At 55.6% G+C, this 25,517-nt stretch overlaps 1 protein-coding gene across 1 annotated transcript; it reads right to left on the reverse strand.

Moving 5' to 3' along the window:
- Positions 1–16,412: 16,412 nt before the first annotated feature.
- On the reverse strand, positions 16,413–22,616 carry LOC133234037 (uncharacterized). Its single transcript, XM_061394175.1, has 8 exons — positions 22,578–22,616; positions 22,176–22,260; positions 21,332–21,414; positions 19,251–19,364; positions 18,696–18,851; positions 18,256–18,383; positions 17,868–18,029; positions 16,413–17,702 (listed from the first exon to the last, which is right to left on the reverse strand). The coding sequence occupies exons 1-8, from the start codon at positions 22,614–22,616 to the stop codon at positions 17,621–17,623; spliced, it is 849 nt and encodes a 282-aa protein (XP_061250159.1). The 3' UTR covers positions 16,413–17,620.
- Between the last annotated feature and the right edge of the window lie 2,901 nt (positions 22,617–25,517).

Raw genomic sequence — 25,517 nt, forward strand, 5'->3', positions numbered from 1 at the left:
GAGAAGCCTGCTGTGCTGCAGTCCATGGGGTCCCGAAGAGTTGGATGTAAGTTAACGACCAAACAACAACAAACCTTCTAGAAATGGAAAATATAATAATTTATTATTTTACTTAACACAAAACACCCATTGATAGGTTACATAGAAGTTTAAACATGGTTGAAGAGAGAAATAGAACCAACATTATTCAGCGATGTGAATAGCCCTGGACCGGTTTCCACGTTACAGTGCCCTGCGCCTGCAGCAGGCAAGGGTTTCTTCAGGCTGCCGTGAGACTAACGGACATTTGCAGAGTGCCTTAAGTTGACAGTTGGCTGGTTTGAGCCTGTCATTATTATCTGAGGCTTTTAAAACCCTTAACAAAGTCAGCCAGCCCCGTAGTCTATCTTATTACCGTTGCCTCAATGCAGTTAAAGTTCCGCTGCTAGCATGGAGGCCCATGCTTCCCCTGCCGCCCAAATCACATCCTAATCCAGCCCTAGCAAGTCATTAGAACTGTGCCACAGGCCAGAGCTCATCACCGGCTCACTCAGCACCAGCAGTAAGGGCCCTACCATGGGTCTGAAGCGTGTGTGATGCATCTTAGAATTCTACCCCTAAGTTTTGCTTTCTACAGCCTCTTCTGGTACTAACTCTCTTAATTCAGATTCCCTCCCAAAGCAGAATCTATGACATGGGACTTGGTCTAGTGGGCGAATAGTTTATTTTTGGAAGTGATCACTGGGATCCAGAATGGAGGTGCTGGAAGAGAGAAACAGGGAAGGTGCGGGGAATCCCATACCACGTGTATTCTTGAGTTATCGCTGTGCAGTACTTGAGAAAACGTGTAGGATGTCAGAATTGTCCACTGATGCACAGAAGCCCAGGAGGCATGTATCCACTGGCACCCATTCCTCACGGCTCCAGGGTTGCCCTGCGAACTCCCTCTTCCAAGGTGCACATGTGCCCAGGAGGTTGAGTGAACTCCAGAAGCATCCAAGCAGCAGCAGTGGAGACCCAGGGGTGTGCAGTGCAGCTGAGGCAAGTGGCAGCCAGGCTCCACCCGCACAGCCAGATGGCTGCTGCAGCCATGACTAGGGCAAGAAAGTGGACCCAGGGGACATGAGACCCAAGCATAAGAGACGACCGACTCAGCTCTATTTACTTCTAAATTGAAGTACAGTTGCTTTACGATGTTGTGCCAATGTCTGCTGTATAGCAAAGGACTCAGTTATACACATATATGTTCTTTTAAAAATTATTTCCCATTATGATTCAGCCCAGGAGATTGGATATAGTTTCCTGTGGTATATAATAGGACCTTGCTGTTTTATGGTTGTTGTTTATCCATCCTAAATGTAATAATTTGCATCTACCAACCCCAAACTCCCGGTTTATCCCTCTCCCTCCTCCCCTCCCCCTTCACAGCTGTAAGTCTGATCTCTGTATATGTGTGGTTCAGTTCTAATTGCTGAAAATACCTCATTGTGGGGGTGTGTGTGTAGGAACATATTATCTGCAAAGGAGGAGAATATTACTTATTTCCTCTTCTTTTATTGCTTTAGCAAATATAACAATATTGAACCAAAATAACAATATTGAACCAAAGAGGTAATTGCTGGCATCCCTCCACATTTCTGAACAACAGAAGTGTCTTTACATTGTGTGAGTAATATGCTGTATGCTTGTGTACTCCGATACTTTTTATCATAAGAGAAGGTTATTGTCTACTTATACCTTAGCATTTTTACTGGGAACAACAGCAGTTTTTTGTTTGTTTTGGTTTTGGTTTTTTGGACTCTGACAGATTCATAAGGTTTTCCTTCTTTAATTTTGAGAATTCAATAATTGTAAGTTGATGGATTTCCTGTTGATGAATCATTCTGTTTCTCACCTCCTCTCTTACCACCCTTCTCACTGCCTTCTAGACACAACGCCCTGTTCCTCTGGCAGGACAATCTCTTTTCCCATCACAGAATTCTCATATTCGCTCTTCTCTCCCCCTAGAATTCTGTTCCTCAGATGTCTGCATGGCTCACTCCCTCATTTTTAAAAACATTTATTTGGATGCACCAGGTCTTAGCTGCGGCGTGCAGGCTCTTCTTTGTGGCATGCGGGATCTAGTTCCTTGTTGTTGGTCAGTCACTCAGCCATGTCCAGCGCTTTGCAACCCCATAGACTGCAGCATGCCAGGCTTCACTGTCCTTCACCGTCTCCCAGAGTTTGATCAAACCCATGTCCACTGAGTTCAGTGATGCCGTCCACCATCTCATCCTCTGCAACCCTCTTCTCCTCCTGCCCTCAATCTTTCCCGGCATCAGGGTCTTTTCCAATGAGTTGGCTCTTCACATTAAGTGGCCAAAATAGTGGAGCTTCGGATTCAGCATCAGTTCTTCCGTGAATATTCAGGACTGATTTCCTTTAGGATTGACTGGTTTGATCTCCTTGCAGTCCAGGGGACTCTCAAGAGTCTTCTCTAGCTCCACAGCTCAAAAGCATCAATTCTTCATCCCTGACCAGGGATTGAACCTGAGCCCCCTGCATTGGCCGCATGTAGTCTGAACCACTAGACCACCAGGGAGGTCCTTTACTCCATCCATTTTATTTAAGTCTCTTGCTCAAATATCACTTACTGAAAGGGGTCTTCCCTTATCCCTTTAGTAAGTTACAGGTGGAATTGTATCCCCCCAAATCCATGCGTTGAAGTTTTAGCCTTCAATACTTCCGAATGTGACTTTATTTGGAAATAGGGTTTTTTCAGATATACTCAGTTAAGATGAGGTGCTACTGGAGCAGGGTGAGCCCCACTCTAGGATGACTGGTGCCTCATGAAAGGGGACATGTGGGCGCAGACACAGACAGGAAGAGCAGCACGTGGAGAGGAGGGCAGACTGGGGTGGCGTTTCTGCAGCCAAGGACGCCAAAGGTTGCTAGAAGATCACTAAAGATTGAGGGAAAGGCATGGCACGAGCTCTTCCTCACAGCCCACGGAAGGAATGAACCCCGCCAACACCTGATCTGAGGGTTCTGGCCTCCGGACTGTGAGACTGTAAGTTTCTGTGTGAGTCACCCAGTTAACAGCAGCCCAGGGAACTAACACCTCAACCTGTAAGAGGGCTAGGGCTTCAGCCCAGGAATCTGGGGGGATACAACTCCACCTGCCATGAACCCACAGCTCACTGCCCTGCTGAGCTCCTTTGGGCTGCTGTGACAGAACCCCGGAGACTGGGTATTCATCGCGCACGTTTCTGGAGACTGGGAAATCTAAGGCCGAGGCACCAGCAGACTGGTGAGAGACGCTTCCTGGCTCATTCGTAACTGTCTTCTTGCGGAGTCCTCCTGTGGTGGAAGGGCAAGGGAGCTTGGGCAGGGGTGGGAGGGGTCCGTTTTACAGAAACACTAATTCCGTCCAGGAGGCTCCTCTCTCAGGACCTAATCATCCCCAAAGGCCCCACCTCCAAACACCATCACCGTGGGGGTTAGGTGTCAACGTGTGAACTTGGGGGGAAGGTGGTATGCAAATTATATGAAATGAAATTGATTATTTGTTTATTGTTTCCCTCATTACAATATCTCCCATGAGGGCAGAAACACTATACTGCTGAACCTACTGTGCGTCGGGCAGTGCCTCCCACACAGTAGGTGCTCCACAACTACAGTCCTGCTCTGATGTTTGCTTTGAAAACGTGAATCTGTTCTAATACCATGTAACAATTTGGAAACAGTTCGAGCATAATGTGAATTCTGCGTTTTGTGTGATTTTGTTTACAAGAAACCCTATGTGAACACCGAAAACTCCACCGGCTGAACTGAGGTGTGTAGGAGAACACACTCACACACTTCAGATGTCTCCCAGTTTCCTTCTAACCCTCGTCCACACTGGGGTTATGACTTTCCAACCACCTCACCAATACCTCAGAAGCTGCAATTCTTCTGACGCCTACTTCCAGCTTCAAGCTTCAGATAAAGAATCAAGCTTCAGATGAAGAATCATATCTTTTGCAGTAAAAAAAAAAAGTGAAAGTGTTAGTTGCTCACTCGTGTCCCATTCTTTTCAACTCCATGGACTGTAGCCCACCCAGCTCCTCTGTCCATGGGACTCTCCAGGCCAGAATACTGGAGTGGTTGCCATTTCCTTCTTCAGGAGACTGAACCCAGGTCTCCTGCATGCAAGAAGATTCTTTATCATCTGAGCCACTAGGGAAGCCCCCTTTGTAGTATTTATGTCTTTTTTAAAAACAATTTAACTTGTGCAACTGTGTTAACCTTTTTTTTACTAGGTTCCCATCTTTATTCATTTTTGGCTGTGCTGGGTCTCCACTGCTGAATGCAGGCTTTCTCTGGTTGCAGCGCGTGGGCTTCTCGTTGCAGTGGCGTCTCTTGTTGCGGAGTATGGGCTCAGTAGGGGTTGGGTGTGGGCTTAGTTGCCTCACGGCAGGTGGAATCTCCCCCGACCAGGGATTGAGCCTGTGTCCCCTACACTGGCAGACAATTTCTTAACCACTGGGCCGCCAGGGAAGTCCCATGCTCCCATCTTTTTAAAACTGTATCATTGATGAAGTATTTTGAGTATCCTGCCCTAACCTCATTTCCTCCGTAAGTCCTGTATTTTTTATTATGCAATTTTGTATGACACCCTGAATTTTAAGAATGCTTCTGATACATCTTAGCTAAACTGACCATATTTGTTGAATAGTTGGATAAATGCTTGCCTTTCTGAATGAAACCCCAATTTATCCTGGTATTTCTTCTCAGTATACTAATGAAATAAATTTGCTAATTGCTTGTTGAGGCTGTTTGCATGCAAAAGACTGTGTAGAACCATACAGGATAAAAGAAAGAAAAGAAAGTCGCTCGGTCGTGTCCGACTCTTTGCGACCCCATGAGCCTACCGGGCTCCTCTGTCCATGGGGTTTTCCAGGCAAGAATACTGGAGTGGGTTGCCATTCCCTTCTCCAGGAGATCTTCCTGACCCAGGGATTGAACCCGGGTCTCCCACATTGTAGGCAGATGCTTTACCATCTGAGCCACCAGGGAAGTCTAAGGATAAGGCAGTGGTTAATGCAGAGGTGTGAAAGAACCCAGAAAGTGACACCTCATTACTCTTGCCCAAGACCCAAACGCTCAATAGACAGGACAACAGAGACTCAAGAACATGTATATAAAACTGTACCTTATTACAGATGATGTCTGGGTCGGAACAGATGGCTGGCTTTAGCAGACTGAATTAAATCACCTTCCTAACCCTAAACTGGGGCTTCCCAGGTAGCTCAGTGGTAAAGACTCCACCTGCAATGCAGGAGGCGTGGGTTCCATCCTTGGGTTGGGAAGACTCCCGGAAGAAGAAAGGGCAACCCACTCCAGTATTCTTGCTTAGGAAATCCCATGGACAGAGGAGCCTGGCAGGCCATGGGGTTGCCCAGAGTTGGACAGGACTTAGCGACTAAACAACAACCCTAAATTTGAGTGCCACGTTTGGACTCACCCCCTCCAAGGTTGGGCAGCCCCGCAAACCTACCGGTCACCCCAGTGGAAGCGGCCCCTTGAAATTCATGGCGGGAGATCGCAGATAGCAAAGCTCCTGCCGTATTCCAGGTGCCGGCTCCCCAAACTCCTGGCCTGATTTTATTATCTAGGCGTTATTGCTCCTGGGGGCCTTTTAACCTCTCTGAGCCTTTGGTCCTAGGCCTGAGAGAATCCCTCTGACCCCCAAGTCTGGACCCAACCGGAGGAGCCGTGGTCTCAGCACCTCTAGGCACAGAGAAGGACAGCGTCCCCGGAGCGAAGCAGCCGCAGCCGTCGACGGCCTCTGCGGAGAACAACTGCACGCCCCTCCCGGGAGCAGGAAACAAAGGCGCCCTCTGGCGCCCGCTGGAACCATCGCAGCCGTGCTGGGCCGCCTCTGCTGGTGGGTCTGCTGGTGGGTCGGCTAGCGAAGACAAACGCGGACGCAGCCTCTGCAAAGGAGAAGTGGTTACTCCCTTTTCGGCAATTAAGTAGTTTAGGTGACTGGAAAAAAAATCTGCTGAGACTAGGGATTCTGAATGAGCTATTACAAAATCCTCCCTTGCACAGCTGCAGTGGTGGGGAAGAGAAAATGACCCAAACAAAGAAGCTCTGAAGCTGCGGGTGGGGGAAGCCATATTTTCAATCTTGGTAACCAAGAGCTTCGGGTGTCATCGAGAAGAGAGACAAGACTGTGAGCTTTTTGAAAGCTGCCACTTAGAACCGAGACTCCCACACAAAGTCTTCGTCCTAGAAGGTCCAGATCCTCAGTGAATGAATGAATTCAAATATTTTCAAACTATCAGCAAAAGGAGATGAGAAAGAAAATTTCTTATCCTGGGCCCTTCCTAGGACAAAAAATAAAAGATCTTCCCTAAAATTTGTACGGAGAAGGCGATGGCACCCCACTCCAGTACTCTTGCCTGGAAACTCCCATGGACGGAGGAGCCTGGTGGGCTGCAGTCCATGGGGTTGCGAAGAGTCGGACACGACTGAGCAACTTCACTTTCACTTTTCCCTTTTCCCTTTCATGCATTGGAGAAGGAAATGGCAACCCACTCCAGTGTTCTTGCCTGGAGAATCCCAGGGATGGGGGTGCCTCATGGGCTGCCGTCGATGGGGTCGCACAGAGTCGGATACAACTGAGGCGACTTAGCAGCAGCAGTAGCAGCAAAATTTGTAATGAGAGCTCAGGCCTGGGGACGGGGGTATGGGTGGGATTTAAACAGAGCATCCCTTTGAGGTCCTGGAAACAGCCAGCTGAGAAATGAACACAAAGGAGCCCAGGCTGGCAGTTCTTTCAAAAGCTCAGAAGCAATATAAGCCTGCCTGTCTGGAAAGACACACCTTCAGTGAAGATCTCTCCTGATCTTCTCAGATAAAGCTCATGGTCCCAAGTTCCAGAACAGACGAGGAAACAAGTCACCACAGGCAAGAGCCAGTAAAAACGGTCTAATGTTCAGGCAGTAGGATTACCAGGTCAAAGACATATGATAAATATGTTTTAAAAACAAAAACAGATCAGAGATACGAGAAAAATTGATACTGAGGCAGGAGGTTGATCCCTCCCACCACCAGAATAAAGCGATAGGAGAGTCACTCCCTGTGGACAAAAACTCCAAGCAGGACAGTTAAGAGAGGAGGCTGGGCCCTGCACAGACCATGTATTTCTCTTTCTTGGTCAGGAGACCTCCCCAACTAGACATGTGCAGAAAGGCTCTGTGGAGGTCAAAGGGGTGTGATGCTAAGTGTTGCTGGCTACCCACAGGCGTCTTCCGTGAAATCCATCTTGGCTGAGAGCTGTACGTGCTCGCGTGGGAGGATCCTACGGCATACCAAATGTGGACTCTGAACCAGGCAAATTCAGAGATTGGCCAGGGCTTCCCCGGGGGCTCAGTTTTAAAGAATCCGCCTGCCAATGCAGGAGACTTGGGTTAGATCCCTGATCCGGGAAGATCTCACATGCTGCAGAGCAACTAAGCCTGAGCGTGTGTGTAAGTCGCTTCTGTCATGCCCAGCTCTGCAACCCTTCAGTCATGTTCGACTCTGCAGCCCACCAGTCTCGTCCATCCATGGGATTCTCCAGGCAAGGATACTGGAGTGGCTTGCACTGCCCTTCTCCAGGGGCTCTTCCCAACTAAGGATCGAACCCACGTCTCTTACCTCTCCTGCATTGGTAGGCAAGTTCTTTACCATTAGAGCCACCTGGGAAGCCCTAACTAAGCCTGTGGGCCACAACTACTGAGCCTGTGCTCTAGAGCCCGGGCTCCGATACAGAAGAAGCCACAGCAACGAGAAGCCACCGCTCGCTGCAGCTAGAGAAAGCCCGTACACAGCAACAAAGACCCAGTGCAGCCAAAATAATAAATAACTTAAAAAATGATTGGCCCAAGGAAAACGGGAAGAAATGCCCCATAAAAGTGATTCAATCTGCCACAGGGGCTTGACTCAAGGGCTCTCTTGAGTCTGTCCACACATACTCTACTCTTTTTCCTCCTAATAAATACTTGTTTCACTAATTCCCATCTTTGTGCAAGTTTTTTTTCTGCCAAGTCAAAGAGTCAGGCCCTTGTCACTGACCACTGGTCTAGTGGCTAGGATTCGGTGCCCTTACCGCCTAGACCTGACCTCAGTCTCCGGCCAGGAGCCGAAGCCCCGCTTCAAGCCACTGCAGGCTGAGACCGTTCCAGATCAACACTAAGTAAAAACACTGGCTTTCGCAGAATACAGTTACCCAGGTAAGCGGCATCAAGAACTGACCTCACTGTCTCAGCCTGCGTTCATGGGGCTCCAGCTCCCACTCAGAAGGCTGCAGGCCACTCCTGTCCTTCCGTTCCTGCCCTGTGGACTCGAAGCGCCAGCATCAGTCCCGGAGACCCCCACAAGAGCCCCCACTACGGCTATCTTGCCTGAGTTCTCCTCCTCAGACAAGACCTGGACACGCAGCTGCCTGGCCCTGACAGGGGCCCTGGCTGGAATAAGGAGCAGGTCTCTTCCTGGTGCTCTGTCCTTCCCTCCAAGGTTGCTGCCCGGCAGTTGGGCCCCTCTCGACAGTCAGGTTAGGAAATCATCATCGCAGCCACTGAACACTATATATGTATTCAGAACATGTCAACTAGAGCCAAGACATCCAGTTTCTAACCAAGTTTGCTCTTAAATAAACATGCCTGAGAGAAAACAGACAGAAGTGCTACTTGGGTTTGCAGTGATTTGCTTAAAGGAAGCTTTATCAATTCTAAAGCAAACTGTGAATTGCCTTTCCTTTGTCTCCCTGGAAACTGTGACCAAGGAGCACTGGACCTGGGCCAACTGCCAGGGGAGCCCTTCTCTGAAAGGAGGGCGTGCCTGGCGAGAGGACAGGAGGGCAGGGGACCCCGGTGTCCCCAGCGCTTTCTCGGGGAGGTAGGTTTCAGGAAAGAGCTCATATGGGAGCCCAGAAACTGGCAGTGGGTTCCTTTAGAGCTGCAGGTCCCTGCCAGTCCTTGAAAAGTTCTGGTGCTCCTCAGAATGCTGGAGAAGACGTGTGCTAGCGTGGGGCGTGGGAGGACAGACATTCCTGAGTCGAAATCCAGGTTCCCAGTGAAAGAAACGGAAATGATTCCAAAGGCTTCCTCGATTCAACCTAATCGGCGCCTCTGGCGGTGCAGTTTCAGAGCCAGAGGCCAGGACACCCACGGCCGCCTTTTGCTCATTCGGGCTGTTCTGGGACATCCAGGCTGGAGGGGGACTCGCCAGGGGTCGCCAGCCCGCCTCCAGCTCCTCCAGCAACCCCTCGTGGAGTCCGCCGGGGGTGAGGGAGAGGGGTCTCCCTGAGGCCCTCTCCCGCCACTCCCTACAGCGTCTCCTTTCTCTCCGCTCCGGGATCACCCTTCTCGGCAGCCTTCTCCCACCCCACTACCCGCCTGGCGTTCCACGGCCCGCGGTCTGAGGCTCGGGAGGACGGACTTGGCATTTCGAGGCCGGGGGACGGGCCGGGGAGCGCGCGGCCGCGGGCGGAGCTGGGCCCGCGTTGGGGACGGGGCGGGCTCCCGGGGCCCCTGAGACCCCCGGGCCCCCCAACCCCGGCCCCCTCTCTTCCTGCCCGAGCAGAACCGCGCTTCCTCCTCGCCCCCGGAAGGGAGGTGCCCCGCCACGTCCCCGCGAGCCCCTCCCCGCGTGGCCCGCGCGCCCCCCCGCGGCTCTGATGGGCCGCCTGGGGGCGCCGGTGCGGAGCGCGCGCGCGCGCGTAGTCCCGCGGGACGCGTGGGCGCCACTCGCTGGGGCTCGTCCTCCCGGGAGTCCAGCTCTGGACGAGGGGCCGCCGGAGGCGGCGGGCCGGCCTGTCCCTGCGCCCGCCCACCGCCTCGGCTGCCCCTTCGAGGCCCCCGATGCTCCAGCAGGGTTCCTAGGAGCCCCGGTGCCCACTCTCCCCAGCGGGCGGGGGGCACGAGGTGATCAGGGAGGAGGACCGGGATGCGGAGAGGGGGAAGGGGACAAGCCGCTTCTTTCCTCAGCAGGAGGTACGGGTCTGGGCTCCCGGTGTCTGCCCACGGCCTCCCACAGCCACACACGCTTCTCCTAGAGCAGGGCTCAGAAGGCAAAAGGAAGCGGCAGGGGTTCCCTTCGCACCTTGTGAGGAGGACCGACCGCCACACAGGCCGGATGGCCCGGCCCTCCCCAGCCTCTGACCCGGACTCCCCAGGCTAGACCAGCTGTCTGGACGGGTGTGTGTGTGTGTGCGCGCGCGCGCGCATGTGTGCTCAATCTGACGTGTGTCTGTGTGTCCAGCTGTTTGTGTGTGCGTGTGTCCAGCTGTCTGGACGGGATGTGTGTGTGTGTGCTCAGTCCGAGGTGTGTGTGTGTGTCCGGTTGTGTTTGTGTGTGTGTCTGCGCGTGCTCAGTCCGATTCTTTGCGACCCCACGGACTGCAGCTCGCCAGGCTTTTCTGTCCAAGAATTCTGGAGTGGGTTGCCATTTCCTCCTCCAGGGGGTCTTCCCCACCTGGGGATCGAATCCACCTCTCTTGCATCTCCTGCGTTGCCCGGCGGGGTTTGTTTTTTTTTTTTTTTTACCACTCGTTTCTCCGGGGAAGCTGTCCCAGAGAACTCCTGGGACGCTCAGGGATGGGCCAGGGCGCCCTCTGCTGGCCAGTGAGGCCAAGGTTGGAAAAAAGCTGGGTGATAGAGGAGACTGGGTTCCTGTGTATTGGGCCCCCACAGTGATGCCCTCCCCACCCTGCTGAGCGTCTTCATGGGGGAAGGACACAGACTGACCCTGAGCATAGTCCCAGGGAGGGACCAGGCCGTTGTCTATAGGCAAAGCCTGCTGGGAAGGGGGCACTAGGGTTACAGGCTGATGGGGGAAGGGGGTGGTGGTGATCTGGCACATTCCACCAGTCTCAGGGCTCCCAGAGATCTTCCGTGTCAGTGCAGCTGGGGCCCCAGGCCCAGGACAGTTCCATGGGGACAGGGGGATGATGTGAAGGCCAGGCTTGTCCTTCCAGCCTGAGATGGAGGAGGGCCAGGGCTGGCACAGAGCTGCCGGGGCCATACTCTCACAACCCTTCCCAGGGAGATGGAGGAGGGCCAGGGCCGGCACAGAGCTGGCGGGCCCATACTCTCACAACCCTTCCTAGGGAACCTCTGTGAGCATCTTGACATACTTCCCTCCCCCAAACTATAATACGTTCCAAGAAATAAAACCATATAGACAACATTCCGTGATAACGCATAGTAAAACCAAAAGATAAAAACAAATCAGAAAACAAAAAGAACCTCCCCCCTGGAAATTTAAATTTAAAAACTCTTTGAGGACTTCCCTGGTGGTCCATGGTTAAGAGTCCATTTGTTAATGCAGGAGACACAGGTTTGATCCTTGGTCTGGGATGATCCCTCATGCCGCGGGGCAACTAAGCCCGTATGCCCCTACTGAAGCCTGAGCTCACTGAAGCCTGAGCTCTCTGGAGCCTGTGCTCCTAAACCAGAGAAGCCACCGCAACGAAACGCCCGCGTGCCTTAACACGACAGTAGACCCTGATCATCAAAATAGAGAAAGTCCATGTCCAGCAATGAAGACCCGGCCCAACCGAAAACAAAAACAAAAAGTAAAGTAAAAACACTTGGACATCTCTAGGGTCAAAAAGGAATCATAGTCCTGAACCGTAAATTTCTTTTAAAATATACGAAAATACTATATAGCTGAGCCTATGGGACCAGCTAAAACAATGTTTAAATTCTTAAACCAATTCTAGGTCTCAGCCCAAAACATGGCTGTATGAGAGTTACTCTTTTATTTCCTAGAAGGAGAAGGAAAAGGAGATAAAAAAAAAATGACTTGACTGCAGGCAGCTTCCGCTCATGCTTTTTTAAAATTAACTGGAAGGGGATTTCCCTGGTGGTCCAGGGGTTAAGACTCTGTGCTTTCCCTTCAGGGGGCAAGGGTTCGACCCCTGATCAGGGAACTAAGATTCCACATGCTGCAATGTGCAGCCAAAATAAGAAATAGGTTAAAAAAATTTTTTTGAATTAACTGAATCGTTATTCCCAATAGCCAAGAGCTCAGTTCAGTTCGGTCGCTCAGTCACGTCTCTTTGCGACCCCATGGAGTACAGCGCGCCAGGCTTCCCTGTCCATCACCAACGCATATGACACTATGACCAGCCTAAACAGCACATTAAAAATCAGAGACATCACTGCCAGCAAAGGTCCTTCTAGTCAAAGCCATGGTTTTTCCAGTAGTCATGTATGGATGTGAGAGTTGGACCATAAAGAAAGCTGAGCACCGAAGAATTGATGCTTTTGAACTGTGGTGTTGGAGAAGACTCTTGAGAGTCCCTTGGGTTACAAGGAGATCAAACCATTTGATCCTAAAGGAAATATTCATTGGAATATTCATTGGAAAGACTGATGCTGAAGCTGAAACTCCAATACTTTGGCCACCTGATACAAAGAGTGGACTCATTAGAAAAGACCCTGATGCTGGAAAAGATTGAGGGCAGGAAGAGAAGGGGACTACAGAGGATGAGATGGTTGGATGGCATCACCGACTCGATGGACATGAGTTTGAGCAAGCTCTGTGAGATGATGAAGGACAGGGAAGCCTGGCATGCTGAAGTCCCTGGGGTTGCAAAGAGTTGGACGCAACTGATTGACTGAACAATGACAGCATGGTGTCCACTGAGAAAAAGTCTGAGTTCTGATGTAGTCAAATTTGTTGCTTTTTATCATACTGATTATGCTTTTGTCCAGATGTTAGAAAGATTCTTCTGCATTTCCTTCTAACTTCATATTTTTACCTTTCTTCTCTCTCAAGTCCCTCTGTGTATGTGGGGTTAAGTAAGGACCATTTATATTTTCTGCTGATGGTGGGGACCCCGGGTATGCGGCAAAGGCCTCCTCCTACTGCTCCCCCGCTCCTCTCTGACTGTGACTTTGTCTTTGTCTTCCCATCAGATATCCTCGAGTTTTACACCGATTTGGCCATGTGGTGATGTAGTCCATCCCTTTTTAAAAATTATGTATTTATTTTATGTTATCGGTCACTCTGTGCCGCTTGTGGGATCTTAGCTCCCTGTCCTGGGACTGGACTCGTGCCTGGCAGTGGAAGCGCTGAGTCTGTGCCCCTGGCCCGCCAGGGGAGTCCCTGCCTCCTCACTTTTCCACTCAGTAAACCTCGGTGTGTTTCCTGAGCTCCCGAGGATCTCCATGGCGTTTGATGGGGTGACTTTGGGTTTGTAGCTTACATGGGTGATATTGTCATGATTCTGTCAAACCATCCGAGGCAGGTGACACCCCTGTCACCCAGATCCCCTCAGTGGGGTGAGCCGCCAGGACGGCAAGTTGGTGTGTGTGTGCGGGGTGCTCTCTCTGGGTGAGGACCTGCGTCCTCCGGTGCTCTGGGGTACAGCTGACTAGCTGAGGGTCCTGGGGTTGGTTGATGGCGGGACCAGTGGAGCCAGGCTCCGGGTCTTCCCTCCACGCATCTCTCACCTTTGCCCTCATGGTGAAAGGATGTTGACCAACCCCTCCGTGGTCCTGCAACTGCATCCAGGGCAGGAAGCACACGTGCCTTCTGGGGACCCTGTCAAGTAGCGCCCAGAGGTCCCCACCTCCCCTTCGGGGACATCCTTCTGTCTCTTTCTCTGGCCTGAGTCTGTCACCTCCTGGCCGCCCATCTGGGCCCGGGGAGGCCCCAAGGAAGGGGGAGGCTGCCCAGGCTGGCCGTCCTGTCCCGCCCTCGTCTTCTCCCCACAAGCCTGGCTCGCTGTGAGGTGCGTGCGGCAGTGGGCTGCGGCCGGCTCTGCACCATTTCCCCGGCTGGAGAGAGGGAGGAACTTGGGGGGCTAGTCCCAGGCCTAGCGTTGGAGCTGAGTGTTCTTGTCACAATCCAGCCAGGGGATGGGCGTGGGGCAGGCGGAAATTCCTCCTGAGAGGTCTCTGTCGGGGGGAACCCTGGTTCAGACCACAGTGGTCCGTGCAGGGGCTCCCTGAAGACCCAGGGCCCTCCAGGAGCTTGAAGAGTTTGCCAAATGTTTAAGGACAGTGAAGGACCCCCAGAGCTCCTTCATTGTCACCTCGGGTTCTCACGCTGCCCCCTCCTGTGACCAAGCTCTCGTCCCCACTATTGTCTGAGGCTGACAGGGTACCCCTCACGCCCACTCCCCGGGACCTGAGCACTGCAGCTCTCTCCAAGCCTGGAGCCTGAGGAAGGCCTGGGAGTAGGGGCTGCCTCTAGGACCCTTGGTCACCAGGGGATGGGTTGCCCACAAAGGCTGGGCTTTGGCGCCCTCTGGTGGGTACTGGTACCATCTGCGGGGACTGGTACCATCCGAGGACCACTCTCAAGGACTGAGGGGTGGGCAGTCCTGGGTTTGTCCCCACACCCACAATGAAGAGCAGGCTGGCCCTGAACAAGTTGCACTCCACTCTGAGCCTCGATCTTCTCATCTGTAAAATCAGTAGCAGTCGGGTCTATGTCAAAATGTTGTCAGAGATGAGGCAGTGCAGACAAGACGGTGCAAGTGACCCACAAGATGACCCACAGCAGAATATACGGTATATTCAAGATGGTGCAAGTGACACACAGCGCCCAGTCCTCCTCCCCTCCTGGGGGGACAGAGGCACTGAGCCCCGCGAACAGAGGGTCACGGCATCTTGCCCAGCCCCCCATCCTCTGCCAGCAGCTGCAGGGCCAATAGGCCACACGGGGTCACCCCTTGATGGAAGCCCTTCAGCTACTGCTGCCCGCAGTCCTGAGCATGCTGGCCTGGCACAAGGGCTCCCGGGTCGCCTGCCTGCCCCCATTTCCGGCTGCCCCTGCACCTGCCTCAGCTGTGCACCCACCCAGCTCTCGCCCATCTGTCTCTCCTCGCCCACCTTCCCCGTGTGCACTCATAAACTCCTACCTGCCTTCTAACCCTGGTGGGGGGGGCGGCATCCCAGCTTGCCCCCTGCAGTCCAGCCCACCCAGTGCCCTGCTGCAAACCAGCGCCCCCTGCGGGCTCAGCCCTCCTCCCTTGGGGCGCGGGTCCTGTGCCGTCTCACTCCCGCACTCTCTCCATTTGTGTGTCTCCCCTACAGTCAGGCCTCCTGATCAAGATCCTCCAGGTCTCGGTTTTCGCGGGGCTGAGGGAGCCTGCACACAGGTGCTGCAACCTCCGCCCACCTGGGGCAGCGCATCGGCAGTGGAGCAGGGTCACCTGCAGGCAGTCCCCTCAGCAGCCCCCACCCTGCCCCCACCAAGAGCGGGCCTATTTCTGGGTGGCCAGTGTCCATCCCGTTGAAGCCATGGGTTGGGGTGGAGGGAGTCTCATAAGGGACTTGAATCTAGAATATATATATTTTTAAAAAACTCTTATAGCTCAATAACAAAAGCCCGAATAACCTAACTTATAATCAGTAGTTTCTGAATAGATATTTATCAAAGAAAATATACATATGGCCCATAAGCACACGAAAAGATGCTCAACGTTGTTATTCATCAGAGAAGATGCAAATCAAAACCACAGTGAGGAGCTTCCCTGGTGACTCGGTGGTAAAGAATCCATCTGCCAACACAGGGGATACAGGTTCCAACCCTGATCTGGGAAGACCCCACGCGCCGTGGAGCAACTAAGCCCCAGGGCCACAGCTCTTGAGCCCCAACTACTGAGCCCACACACTGCAACTATGGAGTGAACCCACGGGCCCGGAGCCAGGGCTCCTCAAGAGAGGCCACGGCGAGGAGAGGCCGGAGCAGCGCCACCAGAGAGGGGCCCTGCTCTCCGCAACTGCAGCCAAGGCTGCTCAGCAAAAAAGACCCAGGGCAGACAAAAATTAAACTGAAGAAGTAAATAAGTAAATAAAACCACTTCACACCCCCGAGGGTGGGTATCATCACAAAGTCTGACATAAGGAATGTTGATGAGGGTATGGAGACGCTGGGCCCCTCATACCTCGCTGGTATGCTTCGGAGAAATACTCCACAGTTTCTCAAAAAGTTAAACGCGGAGTCACCATTTGACCCAGGAATTGCACTCCTCGGTGGAACACAGGACGACTAAAAACACATGTCCACACAAAATGTTGTGCACATGTGTTCATAGCAGCATTATTCACAGCAGCCCCAAACTGGAAACAACTCGAATGCCCATGAACGAATGTCTGACTAAACCGAGTATCAAACCGAGTATCACTCAGCTATAAAAATGAATGGGGAAGTAACTTCCTTGGTGGGCCAACGGCTACACCTCCATGCTCCCAGTGCAGGGGGCCTGGGTTCGATGCCTGGTCAGGGAACTAGATCCTACATTTTGCAACTGAGAGTTCGAGTGGCACAACGGAAAAGATGCCACAACTAAGACCCAGCACAGCCACACAGGGAAGGAAAAAACGTAAAGAACGGGCGGAGATGGATGCGAGTCACACCGATGAACCCTGAAGCATAACGATGAGTCAAAGAAGCTGGTCACAAAAGGTGACGCCTCATGTAATTCACTTCATGAGACGCACCCGGAACAGACACATATATGTGGCCAGAAAGCAGAGCAGGGCCTGCCCAGGGCGGGGGGCACGGCGGGAAGAGGGGCTTGGGGTCATGCCGACAAGGTTACAGGTCCTTTCTAGGGATGAAGATGTCCCAACATGGCCTGCGGTGATGGCTGTACAACTGTGAACATGCTAAAAACCACTGAATGGTACGTGCAACTTCAGTGGGTGAACCGCACGGCATGTGAATTGCATGTCAGTGAAGCTGTGGTCCGCACAGGAGAGGGCCCGCGGCCAGGCTGGTGGGACGCTCCCGTGCCTGCCCTCTGCCCGCCCCGCCCTCGGCCTCCGCCGCTTCTGGTGGACTGTGGAGGAGGCTGGCCTTTCATAGCCTGGTGTCTGACTCAGGATCCTCTGGTGGAGGAGTCCGGGCTCGAGAAGGACGGCTTCCTTCTGGATTTCAGACTGCCGCCTGTGAAGGGGTCAGGGGCACTCACATCCTTCGCCTTAACCGGGTCCCAGAGCCACACCACGTCCAGAGCCCCAGGGGGAGAGGCTCCTTGAAACGAGAGCTCACTTCCATTTCCTCTTGGGGCAGCCAGTGGGCGCCGAGGAGATGAGGACAAACGTCTGTCTGGTCCCCCAGACATGAGGCTGGTCCTCCGCCGTGAAGACTTTTGCCAGGCAACAGACAGGACAGATCTCAGCCAAGACAATGGTGACAGCCATCTCCGGACAGGAAGTGAATAAAACAGACTGGTGGGGGGTTGTCTGGGAGCCAGACCTAGAGGGAGGAGAATTTCAGCAGGTGGGAAGGGCATTCCAGTGAATTTCTATTATTTTTTTCCAAACACCTTATATAAATGAATTAATATTTCTCAGTTTTAATTTCAAATAATGGAACTATCAATCGATATAACCACATAAGCTACAGTTCTTCAGTTCAATAATTGTTCACAGTAAAGGAGTCTTGCAGCCAAAATATTCAAGAACCACTGGCTCAGGGCCTGGGGAGCTGCCTGCAGGCCGGCGGTGCAGTGTCCGCTTCAAGCCACTGGGCCCTCCCTCCAGCCCAGCCCCTCAGCCTGGTTTCCCCCGAGACCCCCAAGCCCATGCCCCAGCCACTCTGCCCAAGGCTGGATCCTGACCTACCAGCGTCCCTGGAGATGGCCCTGGAGCCCTCACACCCTCAGTCACCTTGTGAAAGTCGTGAGGAAGCCCCAGTAGCAAGGGCAGCAGCTCCTGAGCTCAGGCTCCTCGGGCTGGCCCTGTGTGCTGAGCAACAGGAAGAGGGCTCTCTGTACCCGTGGGCACGAAAACGAAGACGACAGTGGAGTCTAGAGCAACGTCTTCCGGGGCAGCTGGGACCGCAGGCGGTTCCCCAAGTCCCCAAACCCCGGCCACCACCAACCACGACCCCAGGACACTTAGACAGCCTACCGGGGAGCCCTGGACACCAGGAAGGGATCTGGACCGGGCCGCTCCGAGGGTCCAGCTGGGTGGATCTCAGCGTCAGGAGGCGGAGAGACCAGGGAGGGGCCTGCACCGGCCTGCGGGGGACCCTGGGCAAGTCCTTGCCCTTCTCTGGCCTTGGATTCCCTCCTGAGGACAGGAGGCGCTGAGATGTGCGCTTTGGCACAAGGCTCCCAGTCTCTGCCAGCAACTCACCCTTCACACCCTTCATGCCCTTCATGCCCTTCATGCCCTTCATGCCCTTCCTACTCACCCTTCACATGCCGGCACCCTTAGCTCAGTCCCGCCTCAGCCCAGGCCCGGGCTGAACCCCCTGCAGGCTCCCCCCTCTACTTGCCCCCCTTCTGTCTCTCACCTCACATAGTCTGGGAACCTGTCCCTGAAGGAGGCCAGCCATTCATCCAGACACGCGCTGCCCTGCTCCCCGCTGAGCTGGAAGACCTCCACGAAGGCCTCCAGGCGAGGGGCTCCATCACCGAGGCCCTGCGGAGAGGAGCTCCCAGCCTCACCCAGGGCAGGCCTAACCCGGGGTCACCGCACAGGCCCCGGGCCGGCCCTGCTGGGGAGAGCAGGGTCCTACATGCCCGTGTCACCTCCTGAGCCCCCAGGCTTCTCCCCCAGGTCCTGCCTCCCCTCTGCCCAGGGCTCCCAGGGCCGCCCTGAGAGACCGGCCTGGCACAGACAGGCCCGGCGGGGCAGGAGGGACGGCCGGCTCCAGGCCGGTCAGGGGAGAAGAGAGACTCACCGGGAAGGGGAAGGCGGCCCCTCGGAAGCCCCCGAGGGTCCCGGGCTCACCTCCTGCCTCCCGAAAGCCTCACGCAGCTCCCGGACATCCGTTTCCACCTGACCCCGGTGGTCTTCCCACTTCCGGGGCTTCAGCCTCTTGAGATGGGTGACCAAGGCCTGGAGGTACTCAGTGAATACCGCTTTGTACAGACTTTGCACAAGGCTCTGCCCCCACAAAAGAAAGAGAATGCAGAAGGCCAGAGAGAAGCTGTCCCAGGACAAGGTCTCGTGGCCTCAGGGGCTCAGCCTAGGGGTGGGGGCAGCAGAGTGGTCCACAAAGCCCCTCTAGCTGGGTCTGTGGGGCCTGGCCCCCAACTCTGCAGGCCTAACCCCTGACCACTGGGCTTCCACAACAAAGCCACTCCTTCCCGGGGTGACCGCCAGCTGGCCCCTCACCTCCCCCGGGGACCAAGAGCTGGACTGACGACCAGGGCCATGCAGCCCTGCCTGCCTCTGGCCCTGGGCCGCCCTGTTGGCAGGACGGTGCCCACAGCCCGGGAGAGGGGGGACGCCAGCAGCCACACAGAGCTGACCCCCCGGGAGCCCCCTTCTGCTCCTTCCTACCTTGTTCGTGGGAGGAGGAAGCAGACCGGCATAGCGCTCCAGGCCCCGCCAGAGGGATCGCAGAGCGTGAGCCAGCTCCTTGTCTTCCCTCCCGAAGTGATGCCGCAGTAGGCTCTGAGCACAGGAGTGTCACGGTCACTGAGGCCTGAGCCCAGCCTGTCTCCTGTCCTTGCCCTTTCTCTCTTCCAGCCCTGCAGACCCCACCTCCCCAGCCCTGCTCCCCGCTAGGGGCACAGCCCTGGACCAGAAGGGCCCGCATCCCAGGAGCCAGAGGCTCGCCCACTGTCTGCCCCCAAGCTCGGTCCACCTTCTCCTGCCGACTCCTGGAAGCCTCCCAGAGTCCATCTGCAACCCTTGATGCCGCATCCTCCCCAGAGCCCTCCCGAGTCTTCCTGGAGCCCCTCACTCTCTTCTGGGTCCCCAGCAAACCACAGCATGGCACGAGGTCTCAGGGAGGCCTCCCCCCTCTAGTCTCAGCTCCAGAGACCTGTGGCAGGGGTCACAGCTAGACCCACCCTGCGGGCAGCCCTGGCCACTCATGTCTCAGGGGAACACCAGACCAGATGCGCAGCCGGGGGACGTCCAACACCCCATCTGCACAATGCAGCCTCTTCAGCATCGTCTGTAAAACTCAGAGCCAAGTCCCGCCAATTGGCTGGGACTGCCGGGAGCTCTGAGCAGACAGTGGGGCTCCATCTGCCCCCAGAGCAGCAGAACGTGGGGCTCGATTAGCAAGGTCTGCCACAGCTCGGGGCGAGGCCCTGGCAGTGTTCTTGTCAGCCTTGGCACCCTGGGAGGTAACCTGTCGGGGTCACTCCAGCTCTGGATCTTTCTGTGTCTTGCTGAGCCAGGTGCTCATATCTCTGGAAAATCCAATGGCAACCGCCTCAGAAGGCCCTGGACCCCATGGTTTCCACATCTGGGAGGCCGCCGTGCCCTCTCAAGGCTTCAGCTCCTGGGCCTGGCCCTTGGCATCTCCTGGGACCCCTGGGCTCTGGGCAAGGCCCTACCCTGGAGGCAGCCAGTGCTTAGGGGGAGGCACGGAGACCCTGGGAACACCGTAGAGGGGGCTTCACCTGCCTGGGAGGCACGTGGGGCAGAGCGGGATGGGGCAGGGGGCAGGGCGTCAGGCCTCCGCTGGCCTGGCAGGACAGGTGGCTCCACAGGTAGACAGAGCCAAGAGCGGGTCTGCCCGTGGACAGGAGACTGCAAACGTGGCACTCCCCAGGCAGGTGCCCTCTGTGAGGGTGGACCGAGCCTCCTGAGTGGAGGCAAGGCCAGCCCCAGCCCCATCAGCTGGGTGGGGCCCCTCTCTGGCCGACAGGAAGCTGAGCCGTCCTCCCCCCACTGCAGACCAAGGCCCGGGCAGGGCGGAGGCTGGACGCAGGCAACTCAAAGCTAGCTGTGCCTGGGCTTTGCTGTATCCCCGTCATTGCCCTGGGCTGGAGAGAGCCCGGGAGACAGAGGCACCCTCTGGCCACACCACTGGGAGCAGCAGAGGCCCCTGCAAGGGCTGGAGTTGGGGGTACGTCACCTGGCACAGGCTTCTGACCCCGGACACAAGGTCGTCCTGGCTCTGGTCCTCGATGGCGCTGATGGTGCTCAGCACCAAGTCCGCCAGGGGAGTGTGGGCCTGGCCCAGATCCTGCCACACTTTCCTGTTAGAGGAAACCCAAAGGGCCTGTGGGGCCTGGCCGGGAGCCCTGCGGGCCCAGCTGCAGCCCTGAGCCGTGCGCACCCCCTCGCCGCTGACCCTCTATGTGCCCTCCGGCAGACAGACTCACTTCTGCGCCTGGTTGTCTACTTCATCCCCACTCTTTTTTATTTACGGAATAAGTGTTACATTTCCGTAGCATGAAATGCAAAAGGTACAAGAGAAAAACTCCTTCCAGCGCAGCCAGTGTTCCTGGCATCTGGCGTTTCCTGTATGAAGTCCCGCAACTGTGTATCCAGGTTGGGGCGGGGCGGGGCGGGGGGCGGTGTCATCCCCCGCTTCTCACACAGGCGCCCAGTCTGCCGTCCATACAGAGCGGCCCACCGGGTCGGAGGCTGCCCACCCCGCCCGGCCCACCGGGACCCACCTGAGGACGCGGCGGTTCTGCAGCACGTGCAGCTGGGGGGAGGGGCCGGCACCGGCCTGCTGCTGGAGGAAGTGGGCGGTACCCTCAGCCCGGTACCTGCGTGTGAAGGCGGAGATGCAGGCGCCGCCCCGTGAGTCAGCCCCACCCAGCAGTGCGGGCTGTCCCTCTTCTCAGCCTAACTGCTGCTTCTTCCATCAAACAGCAGGTGTGGGTGGGTGGTCAACATGTGGACAACTGGGGCTGGCTCTGTGCCAGGCGCTGGAGCGGACGCTTCCCAAGAATCTTTTCCTGTAATGCTGTCCCCGGCCCTCTGCGGTAAATGCTTCTAGAACCGGACGGGACTGGGTTTCTCCTGTGGTCTGGAATCACAGCTAACACGCACTCAGGTCAAGGAAGAGGGAGGAAACAAGGCCTCTGGGAGTGTCTGGAGTGCCCACAGGGAGGGGAGGGGGCACCCCACACCCTGCCTGGGCCATTGCAACCCCCCCCAGCAGAGTGGGGAGAGAGGAGTCAGGAGAGGCAGGTATACCCCTGCTCCTCAAAGGCAGGAAAGAAGGGGCGCCTTTAAATTCCTAGAACACAAATCAATCACGATCTCAAACTAGCCACCCTGTGGTGGTTGGTTAAACATTTAAAACCTGGCTGATTTCATCTAAAAATTCACATCTCTGGCCTCTCATGAGTAACCTGCCTGGTGCCAGGCCCTTCAGAGACCCTTTGAAGGTGAACACAGCCACACTGGAAATCCCGGAAAAGGGGGCCCCGTGATGCTCTGGTACACAGCGCTGTGCCCCAAACTTCCTTCTGACTAAGTCTGGGCAACCCTGGCTACAGCTGCCCTCACCTGAGCCCCCTGGGAGAGAGGGAGACCCCCCAAATCCAGGGCCAGGGCAGAGCTGGGTGTGGACCGAGGAGACTGACAGCAAGTCCTGCTGGGAAAACCAGAGCAGGGAGTGAGGCTCTCAGCTCAGCCGCAAGGTTTAAAGGAGCGCCCTGAAATCCAGTAACCGAGAGATATGGTACTTCATCGCAGTTTTTAAAGCTCGATGGCAATTCCCTGGCGGTCTGGTGGTTGGGACTCTGCGATTCTACTGCTCTAATTATAATCCCTGGTTGGGGAACAACATCCCACAAGCCGTATTTGGCCAAAAAAGAAGATGAAACAAACAAAAAAACCCTCAAAAGCAGTGTAACAAAATCCAGGATGCACAAATTTTAAAGGAAACTGGGTTCCCCCTAAGCTCGCCCTGCTGTGCAACAGAGCCACGAGCCCCATGCCCCCCATGCTGTTCAAACATCAGTTAATTAAAATGAAATACAATTTAAACCTCATGCCCCCTTAGAACTAGCTGGACAGCTGCCGGGCCAGGGCCTCCAGGCTGGACGTTTCCGCGGTCACACAGGACTGCCTCCAGAGCCAGGGCGAGACATGGAGCGGGCAGGACGGGGGGCACCTGGAGCCAACCAGCCCTCTCCCTGCATTTTGTGAACTGGCCCGGGCCTGGCGGCTGGTGGCAAGGTGAGCACTCTGACATGGATTAGCTGAACCCAGGCCAGGCCTCCCTACCTGGGCAGGGCTGCCTTTTCACTTACCTTTTCAGAAACTCTGAGAACGTGTTCAGAACCATGGCTTGAACCCGGCTGGTAATGGGAGGCCCGATGTCTTGCACCGAATCTATGGTTCCTTTCAACAGCTGTCGGTCAAAGCAAATGGACTCTTGGGGGACAGGGACAGACCGCTGGGAGGATGCGACTCCCCGACTCTGCGCCTTTCCCAGCTGCCCCCACACCTTGCCCCCTTCCAAGCCTGCAGATGGCAAGGGGCAGACCCCTCCCACCAGGCTCCCCCTGTGTCCTCAGGCCTCCCCACTCGCATCCAGACTGGGTCCTGCCCTCAGCCTCACACACCCAGAGTTTCTCCCATTTGACACACACCCTGAGGCTGCACCAGCCTCCTCAGCAGGAGCTGCCAGCTCTCCCCCAGCCCATGCCCCAGCCCAACTCCCTCCCGATGCTCTCAGCAGGGCGTCTCTGCGTAAAGGCATTGAGGATGCTGTGTCTCATCGTGGTCTCTCTGTCTAGCCCCAGCAGTCAAAAGAATCAACAGAAACACCAACTCACCCCTGAGAAGGCGGCCAAACACATGCACACGCACACATACAAACATGCGCTTACGTATATACACACAGGCACACATACAGAGGCACACACACATGCTCACACACGCATATACATGTGCACACATGTATACACACGTGCTTATACATCCACGCTCCTATACAGGCACACACGCATATACATACGTACACACATGTGCATACATTCATATACATGCACGCACATGTTCACACTCATGCTCACAGACCAAACATTTTACACCAGGTAGACTGCACAATGTCTCCTGGAGCCTCAGGGCCCTCCCCACTGAAGCCCCACCCTCCCCAGACACCCATCTCTCCCAGGTCCTAAGTGAGACCCAGGAGTGGGCTCATGAGATGAGAGGTTCCCCGCAGAGGCTCCTCCCCAAAAGATACACCCTGCACCCCAGCACCGGGACCCCACCATCCAAGAGACAGGCCTGGGCTGAGTGCTGCCTGCTCCGCTCCTCGCCTAGCCTCAGGCACCACGCACCCCCCAGCACCTCCCCGCCCAGCCCCGCTCCAGTGCCCAGCAGCGCCGCCTCCCCCTCTCCCTCCTCCACTCAGCCCCTCCTGTCCGCACCACACCCCCGCCCCTCCCAGCACCCCAGTCCTTCCAGGCCCCTCCTCCTCCAGGCCGGCCACCCAGGAAGGTGCCGGGGCCCTCATGGTGGGCATACCTGGAAGATTTTGAGGAACGCCTGGCAGGGAGAGGTGGCCCACTCTTTCTGATCACAGGTCAGGACATTTTCTAGTTGCTTTTCCAACTCTTTCTGCTCAGAACACAATAAAAGCAACTTCCATCCCTGTGTTCTCGCTGGGGCACAGCCAGGTCCAGCCCCCCCTACAGCTGAGCCTGGGGACAGGAGTGAGGGACAAGTCTTCAACCAGCCCAGGGATCCCCACCAACCAGCAGCCTGAAATGCCCCCACCTGGGGGACCCAGTTTCCCAGGTAAAGCCCTTCTTCCACAGCCCACATCCATCAACCCGTCACGGGAGGCCTGACACCTTCCGGATCCGCCCCACCCCTAAGTCCAGAGAAGACAACCGCTCTGTCATCACCACTCAGTCGGGGGCGGGGGGATGAACAGCTACCCTCGTTGGGGACCAGGGTCCCTGCAGTGACCAGGTCAGACAGGGGTGCCCAGATACCAACAGACTGGGGGTCAAGAGGACATGGGACGCCAGGCCTGACAAGGCCTGGGCCACAGCTCGGAGGCTACCACAGCCTGTGGAGACCTGGCTGGGCTGGGGATCCCCAGGCCACTGGTGCCCCGCTGAAAATCTTGGGGTGACCCCTCAGGCAGGCTCAAGGCGAGGACAAAGGCTCAGGAGGAAGCCCCTTCCCACACCGCCAGCCAGAGCACCGCCAGGGAGCTGCAGTCAGAGGGGCCCTGTGCTTCCTCACGACCTACCACGTGCCTGCGGGTGCCCAGGTGGGGGCCGGCTTACCGGGGGTCCCGGGCCGAGGACACTTTCCTCCACGCCTGCTCAGCACTCAGTTCTCCACTCTTAGCCCTGCCCCCTCTCACGCCCCCACACCCCCATGTCCCTAAAGCAGCAGGAACCTTATAGGGCTGGTGGCGTAGGGCAGGGAGAGGGCGCCCCACCCCTTGGCACTTGTCCAGGGGGGAGGGCGGCTGGAGTGGGGGGTGGCGTGGGGACCCAGCAGCGGGACCCTTTCCTCCTTCCTGGGGGTCTGAACTGACACCTGGCAGCTCTGCTCAGCTCAGCTCAGTGGACGAGTGTGGAAGGCAGAGGACGACAAGGCCCGGATTCTCAGGCAGAGACTCCAAGAGCAGGAGGCTCTGACCCGGGTGCTTCAAGGGGACAGAGCCTTGAGTTAGGCCAGCACGGCTGTGCGCGCCGAGGAGAAGGCCGGGCATGTGTATCAGTGACAGGAAAACCGCAGTTTCAACGTACACGTGTCCTGTGCTCGCTTGTGACAGCGAATCACGTTTTTTAAAAATGGTAGCGGTAGAAAAATTGTGATGGCACTTTAAGTGCTCACCGTGTTGAATGAGAGGAGGAGGAAATGGCAACCTAC

The sequence above is a fragment of the Bos javanicus genome, chromosome 21 (assembly GCF_032452875.1).
Source record: "Bos javanicus breed banteng chromosome 21, ARS-OSU_banteng_1.0, whole genome shotgun sequence".
Classification (NCBI taxonomy): Eukaryota; Metazoa; Chordata; class Mammalia; order Artiodactyla; family Bovidae; genus Bos; species Bos javanicus.

Bases quoted from the DNA above. Each gene is read 5' to 3' on its own strand.
- LOC133234037 (XM_061394175.1), bottom strand. From the start codon at position 22,616: ATGGGGGGCATGGGGCTCGTGGCTCTGTTGCACAGCAGG. The intron at 21,415-22,175 runs GTGAGGGCAGCT...TACCGGGCTGAG, and splicing joins CTCTCTCCCAGGGGGCTCAG to GGTACCGCCCACTTCCTCCA. The intron at 19,365-21,331 runs GTGGGTCCCGGT...TCCTGTGCTCAG, and splicing joins CAGAACCGCCGCGTCCTCAG to AGCCTACTGCGGCATCACTT.